At 38.0% G+C, this 8,329-nt stretch overlaps 1 protein-coding gene across 1 annotated transcript in view; it reads right to left on the reverse strand.

Moving 5' to 3' along the window:
- The window catches only part of GMFB (glia maturation factor beta), a 73,959-nt gene that overhangs the window by 22,898 nt on the left and 42,732 nt on the right, over positions 1–8,329 (reverse strand). Inside the window, exons 4-5 of the mRNA XM_053711070.1 lie at positions 4,046–4,124; positions 2,303–2,376 (exon numbers count right to left, since the gene is read on the reverse strand). Of these exons, the coding sequence (XP_053567045.1) occupies positions 2,303–2,376; positions 4,046–4,124 (153 nt within the window). The remainder of the gene's footprint in view (positions 1–2,302; positions 2,377–4,045; positions 4,125–8,329) is intronic.

An 8,329-nucleotide genomic window follows, 5' to 3' on the forward strand; every position in this document is an offset into this window, starting at 1 on the left:
AAGGCACTTAGAGTACCGCTTTGGTAATTGATGTAAGCCACTGCAGTGACATTGTCTGACTGAAACCACAGAAAATAACTCCTGTCTTAATAAGGGCCAACTCTGGAGAGCCATGAAGATTGAGTGGAGTCCCAAGATGTTGATTGGAAACCTTGCCTCTCGAGGAGGCCAAATTTCCTGATATCTCAGTGAGCCCCAGGCTCACTACAGGCTGACATCCGTTTTGATCACCACCTAAGTTGGACAGAGAAAGGAGGCTCCCTGAACAAGAGATTGGTACCTTTTTCACCATGTTCGGGATCTCCTTATCTTGAAATCTAAAATATCTTCTGAGACGGATCTGAAGACATAAAATCTAGCAAAAGGTAAGACATCTAAAGCCACTGCCATGAGACCATGCATTGAAGGTCTGTAGAAAAAGACAAGTGAGGTGGAGAAGAGCATACGCTTTCTGCAATTTGAGTCTGTGTTGATCCATAAGACATAAGTAACTGATACTGAACCCATTATAAAAACTAGGAATTATGTAACTGAAAAACTTTGCTTGTATGTTCCTTTCCCATCTGGAGCAATGCCTATACTATAATGTTGTCTATGTAAGGAAGACAAATCTAAGAAATTTTGTATGATGTCTGTTAATAGGGATATGCAAATAAGCATCTTGAAAATGTATATGGTAGACATATATTGACCCTTCCTTAACTAAAGGAAGTATACTGCAAATTGTAACTCTGCAATATACTTTCATGATTAATTATATCCCTGTTTTCTGTAATTCTGAAATAGTTAGTTTTTCAGTTCCTGTTGGAAGTGAAAGTGCAGAACACCATTATATTCCAGACAGCCATTGACTGCACATTCTAGAGATTTATTTATAACTGTCCCTAATTGGCAACAGCAGAGAAGGTAGCCTAAGTTACAAAATGGCAGCTTCCCATTATTTTATCTATCTACCATGTAATGTCCCTTTAAATAATGTATCAATCTTCTTAACAGATTGTTTGTCTATAGTCAGAGAATCCTCAACCACAAAGGCTAATAGAAATTCCAGCAAGAGAGCATGTATGTACTCCAACCTGAAATTAAAAGACACTTCTGCTAATTCATCAGCAGCAGGTGGGGTACTGTATTTCTGAGTAATCTTCATCAGAAGAGTAGTTGTCTGATATCATTGCAGAACACTACTTCCAGTAGATGGGCCCATCTGAGGCAGTGCAAGCACAGTGGCAAAGAGCAGCAAACTGTAGTCCAGGGGATGGACGCGCATTCCCACATTTCTCCTGTGAGGCACCGCACTGGGAGAAGATTTTCACTACCTGCCCTGTTTGTAGGTTCTCTGAGGAGGAACTGGGTCTCAAATCAGTTACAAAGCTTGTGTGAAAAAATTTAAAGATCAGCACTTCAAGTTTCACCATCCCTCTTTGCTGGAGGAAAAAATTTAACTGAGGGATCACAAGATAGTGGAGGGATTAAATGCGGAGTGTTTGTTTTGCTGCCTCAATGCAAACAGGACTTTAATCCAACATGTGATGGTGCTTGGACTCTAACCATGACTTAAAGGGACATTCCAGTAAAAATTTAAATGCACATAGATGAATTACATATTTGAATAGAAACAAATTTGTAATATACATGCATTGGCAAAAATGCTTCTAGTAAAACTTATCACTATTTTAGTGTTAACATTTTTTTTCTGCACGTGCACGTGAAGCATAGCTAGATATTCTCACAGCACCAGCATTTTAAATACTGCAGCTGTTTATAGCACCTTTGAGGCTTGTATCATGTTAGCACTTAAAAAATTGAGTCATTACCAGATGTTACAAACACTTTAATCTCTCTGAGCAAGTGCTGTGTTTAAAATGCTGGTGCACGGTGCATACTTAAATACGCGTTTGAAACAGCTATAGCTTTTATTAGAAGCGTTTTTGCTAATACATGTTTATTACAGAAATGCTTCTATTCAAAACTAAAATGAATCCATGTAAAGTAAATTTTTGGCTGGAATGTCCCTTTAACACTGTGGGTTTCAAGAATGCCTGGGATAAGCATAAGGCTATCCTACGAACTAGGTAAATTTGCACTTTTAGGAAATTCTGGGCAGACTTGTTTTAATCTGCCGTCAAAATCTATGTTTATATATATATATATATATATATATATATATATATATATATATATATATATATATATATATATATATATATATATAGATAGATAGATAGATAGAACTATTAATCTGCAACTACTACATTTAAAAAAAAGTGTTTGTGTGCCCATTTGTATTTACAATAAATATTACCTTTGTAAGCTCAGCCTTCTGAACCAGTTTATTTTTGCTTCCAGCATACATCATCTGCTGTTCTGGCTTACACCCTTTATTGAGGAAAAAAACACAACAGTGGGTTACTAAATGAGGAAAATGGGATATTCAGAAGTTAAAAGGGACATTAAAAATTGTTGGGCACAACTAAACCAGCATGGTTACTTCTCACTTTCCTATTATTTTTCCTCTTCTGTCTGAGCACTTATTTTAAAGGGACAGTTTACTCAAAACATTTCTCCACTTTAATTTTTTAACAATAATCCACACCTGCTGGAGTGTATTCAATTGTTTACTAGTATTTCCATTACCCTTACATTGGCATTTAAAAAAAATAGTTGATTTAGCCTAGTGTATCCCCACCTATCCTGAAAGTTTTTGGCCTTAAGGCCAAGCTGTGTAAACACAGCCAGCAGAAGAAATTACACTCCCAGTGGGATATAGAAGAGATAAGGTAACAAAATGTTAATTTTCCATTGTTCTCTCTAAGTATTGGTGATTGGTTTATGGACAGATGTAAGATAAAGAAGCAGGTATATGTACACAATGTGATAAAGTAATGAGATCTGATTATACCTACAAGCTCCACCCATTTTATTAGGTTGTGGCTTCAAAACACAAAATCAGCTATTTGATATACACAAACAAACCTTCAAAAGCAAATCTCATACATTTGAGACTCTGCACTTGGTAAAAAAAAGTAATTGGAAATACATTAAAGAGACACTGAACTAAAATTTTAATCTTTCATGATTCAGATAGAGCATGCAATTTTAAGCTAAATTATCAATTTTTTATTCGATCTCTTGCTATCTTTATTTGAAAAGCAAAAATGTAAGTTTAGAAGCCGGACAATTTTTGGTTCACAACCTGGGTTGTCCTTGCCAATTGGTGGATAAATGCTGTCCAGGGTCAGAACCAAAAATTGTCTGGCTCCTTAGCTTAGATGCCTTCAATTTAAAAAAAAGATAGCAAGAGAACAAAGAAAAATTGATATTAGGAGTAAATTGGAAAGTTGCTTAAAATTGCATGCTCTATCTGAATCGTGAAAGAAAAAATTGGTGTTTAGTGTTCCTTTAAGGGAAAAATTATTTTATAGTATACTGTCCCTTTAACTCCTTGCTGATGCCAGTTGGTCAAGCTCAAATCTTTATAATCAATGCTGCCATCTCGGAGCACGTTCACAGGTCAGTGACATTGCTGGCTTTTTGCTATCTGTATTGCGCACTTTGGGTTAGAGTGCACGATACCAAGCAGGAACCTTACATTTTTTCAGTGGCTGCATTGGTCTTTATTATTCATGTGGCTATATAAAATGGTATAATAATGGAAACCTCCTGCTCTGTATTATGTGCATTAACCTGCAGTGCAGCTGCAAACATATCAGACAATGTCACTGTTCTGTGAATGTTTAGCTCACTTCTTTCAGAGGGAGAAGTCCATGATGGCGGCATCCAGCATTAAAATGCAGAACTTCACCAACCAACACCTGTAAAAGGTCAAAAAGAGAGAACTGCTCTGAAGGACATTGCAGGCACAGGAAGGACAATATCATGGTGAGTAGGAACCATTCTGTTAACGTTGTGTTCAGCAGTTTAATGCCCCTATAAAGTTGATTATATAAATGTAGCAAAACAACAAGGTCATAGACTATTGTGGTTACTTATCTAAAAATATAAAAAAAAAAAAATAAAGCATTTGACATTTATAATTTGTACTTACCTACTGGACTGGAAAATATAAAACACAGCGGGTAGGAAACTCTTCCATCTTCATGCTGATACTTATAACTGTATACTATAAATGTTTATATAGATTAAGGAAAATTAAAAAAGGTAGGAAAAAAAAAATCATATCAACGAGAAACAGCAACATTTCAAAAACTACTAAAAATGTGCTAATTTAGTTTAAAGGGACACTGTACCCAAAAATTTTCTTTCGTGATTCAGATTGAGCATGAAATTTTAAGCAACTTTCTAATTTACTCCTATTATCAAATTTTCTTCATTCTCTTGGTATCTTTATTTGAAATGCAAGAATGTAAGTTTAGATGCCGGCCCATTTTTGGTGAACAACCTGGGTTGTCCTTGCTGATTGGTGGATAAATTCATCCACCAATAAAAACGTGCTGTCCAGAGTACTGAAACCAAAAAAAAGCTTAGATGCCTTCTTTTTCACATAAAGATAGCAAGAGAACGAAGACAAATTGATAATAGGAGTAAATTAGAAAGTTGCTTAAAATTGCATGCTCTGGGAATCGTGCTGGTTTCCGGTGGAGGAGGAGCAAGTACTTGTGGCTGTGCTGCCTACTCCAGTCCCAACAGCTGCTGGCGGTAAACTTTCTCGCGCCTTACCCCAAGAATAGGGGTTGCTACAGGGACAGTCAGATACAACGCTCTGGGAACCCAACAGTGCCCCTTCATCGCACTGTTCCCTTACACAAGCCCTGTTGGATTCTGCATTCCTACCTGAACTAACCCGATTATAACACACAGGAATAGTATATTGAACATTAGCCTAAAACCCCGTTGGGCTTCCTCCCTCTATACCTCCTCTTAAAATCTCCTACGTTCTCCCTCAAACTTAATTTACAGGTGTTGAGAACTTTGAACAGTTATTAACCACTCAAAGACTTTTTTTTTCCGCTCCCTCTCCCCTCTGGGGCTCACCACTCTCGGCTTTAGGACCTTCCTCTCCTCTGCCATAAGTATACTTGCTGCCATCTCTCCGTCAAGAAGTGCGCTGCACGGCCCATCTACCTATTTGATCGACCTGCTGGTGTCCTGTCCTGCTGTAGCTGAGGAATCGGATTGGCTCTCTCCCTGTGGACCATCCCCCCCTCTCCCACCGGTGCTGCGAGAGAGGGGGTGAGTGTGAAGCTGGTGTCCCGCGGCGGGACGTCTTACGGTCAGATCTGCTGTTTTGTCTCCGCTCTGGTCCCTGGGGCTGGTGCCGTTCACTCCTCTCCCACCGGTGCTGCGAGAGAGGAGGAGGGGCGGTGAGCACTTCCCCGCGGCGGAGGAGGATAGGTGGAGGTCAGATGTGCAGACCGGACTCCTGTTCCTAGAAGTTTCAACGAAACCAGCTTGGTGCTGTGGGGAAAGCGGCTGTAAAAGGTGAGCCCGGTACAAGTGGGTCCATATTGATTACCTGTGCAAGGAGAGGGGTTAATTCTGGATTAACAGCTCTGCTAGGATAGCCTAACGCTGACATTATCTGCCCAGTCCAGAATCCTTAACAATATTCCCTCGCACCTTTTTACAAACACCCAGGGATTATACTCCAGGAGCTGTACCTTGAGGTACTTGGAGGCCATAACACAGCTATAAAAAGAAGAGAGGTATAGGAGGAGAAGGGGGTATAATTAAGAAGATATCAACCCATTATATAAAGAAGAGGGAGGATAAGCTTAAGGAGGGAGAAAAGATTGAGTAGTAAGAGGAAAAGAGCTCAGGACCTGAATTATAAAATAGCAACATAACATCAAGAGTTGGAAACGCTACACTGCTAACTCTTTTTTTCTGTTTATAAAACTGCTATCCTCTGCAGCCTGACTGAAGGGTGTCTGTGTTCATAAGGCTGAAAAATCTCACTTCTTCGAGAAAGTTTCTTCTCTGCCTGAACTCAATTTGAGTTAAACACCTTGCATGTTTAAAGGCAGTTCTTCCTAAGTTATGATTCATCCAGGAGTTTAAACTGTTAAATTATTCAAAAATACTGACTGCAGTATCAAAAAAAAAAAAAAAAAATTTCTTTTTTTTTTTTCTTTCTTGTGTAGAAATGTGTATTTAATCTCAGATTGTGTTAGAATGCACTAAGGGAAATTTTGTTTGTTCTTCTTTCTTTGGTTATTGGAGCCTGCTTGCTCTTTCTGTAATATAAAACTACTGTACTGCTGGAAACTACAAATCTCTCCTCTTTTAGGTACCTGTATTCACCAGTCTGTTTTTCACATTGCGGCTAATGTGTATACTTCACTGGGGGTAGCGGAAGAGGGGGGATAAGAGATAACTAAGCACAAAAGTACCAGTAGATACAATCTGGGCCTCTCATCTTTTTTTTTTTTTTTGTTTGTTGTTGTTGTTGCTTTGGACATTTCCAGGAACCCATTATAACTTATAAATAACATTTGTCAGCTGCCATATAAAATTGGTTGCTTTCCTGACATATTCTTGACCCCTGTTTATCAGACAATTAGGTTTTTTTTTTTAACCTTCTGGGAACCAGAATATGGTTGTTTTCTTTTTTTTGTTTTTCTTTTTTTTATTTTCCTTGCTTCTTTTTACTGGCTGGCTGCAATCAAATATCTTTACTGTCTTGAATGTTAAACTGAGTTGTTTCTTTAACTTACTAATATTGGTAAATTAACCTGCTGACACGTTATTTGCAAAATATTGTACAGATTAATTGTATATACTGAACCTAGAGGTATTAATACACAGAGCATATCCTACTAAAATTACACTTTATTCTATTTTGAATTTCTTTTAAGAAATAATGAGTCATTTCCCGTAGTCAATCCTGATAGAAAGCTCTCCTACATGATTATTGTATCCCTATAAATTAGCCAAAAGCAATGTGTCACTAAGTTTTTATATCTTTGTTGCTTGTTTCCCCCTAGGTTACCTAGATCAGTATTTGATTGTTTTTTTTACTCTGTGTATAATATAAACACCTTGTTTGTAGTGTTACTACACAGGCTTTGGGGAACCAAAATAGAGTATAACCTGGTCTAATGCTTGCCTGTCCTAAGAATTTTTTTAAGTATTACTTCTAAATACTAAATCACTTTTTGATCATAGATACCAATCAATCAACTTGTCACTACCCCATTGCCTCGCTTAACTATATACATAAGTATTAAAAGAACTAATATATAGTCTATCTCTCATTAATTTGCACCCTAACTGCTTTAAAAACTACGTCTCTTCTTCTGTGACAAAGTCCATCTAATCGTTCTAAACATTCCCTCCTTCTTACTCCCACGGCTGGACTTCTCACACAATTAATTTACTCACCCCTAAATAGACACCTCGTCCCCCTCCTTTTTTTTTTTTTTTTTTTTCTCTCCTGTTCCCCACTTGTCCCACACTGTTCACTCCGCCCCTCACCTCCCCATTCTGAGGCTTAAACACCTCCTTAATCCTGCACCTCTCTGGGTTCTCAGAGCACTTCACTCACATATTTTTGGCGTCACAATATAAAATTTTCACTTTCCCAAGTTTTTTCTTCGGCACATGGATAAATTTCTTCACGTCCCTCACAAGACTCCCTCTCCAGCCATGGCAGCCAAACAGAGGGATAGGAAAACGAAGACCACACAAGAAAATGTCACCGATATACAACCAATAATGGCCAATACAGCAGGGATACAAGAAGTAACCAATATTCAAAACTTGGTTACCAGTATCTCAGATGCCCTTACTCCTAAATTCGATGCCCTTAAAACCGAACTAAAACAAGATATCCTTCTATTAACACAGGAAGTCAGGCAGTTCTCTGCCAGACTACAAGAAGTAGAACAGAGGGTATCTGATCTGGAAGACCTTACAAACTTACACAGCTCTAAACTGGAATCGGCAGATATTAATATACAAAAAATTCAAAACAAACTAGAAGATTTAGAGAACCGTTCCAGAAGGAACAATATAAGAATTATTGGCCTTCCAGAGGAACAACAAAACGAGAATCTTATATCTTTTATCTCAGAATTATTACCTAAAATTCTTAAAATACCATCTACTCATCAACCCATAATGGTTGAGAGAGTACACAGGCTAGGTCCTCCATATACAGACAGTAAAGGTAGAAATAGACCTAGGCCGATTATAGCGAAACTTTTAAACTATCAGGACAAAATTACTTTACTTCAACACTACCGCAGACAACAACCGATTACATTTAAAGGTGCTACAATTTTAATGTTTCAAGACTTTTCTGCCGATACAGCAGCAAAGAGACGGGAGCTCGCTCCCATCTGCTCTAAATTTATCCAAAAAGGTTATC

The sequence above is a fragment of the Bombina bombina genome, chromosome 1 (assembly GCF_027579735.1).
Source record: "Bombina bombina isolate aBomBom1 chromosome 1, aBomBom1.pri, whole genome shotgun sequence".
In the NCBI taxonomy this organism is placed as follows: Eukaryota; Metazoa; Chordata; class Amphibia; order Anura; family Bombinatoridae; genus Bombina; species Bombina bombina.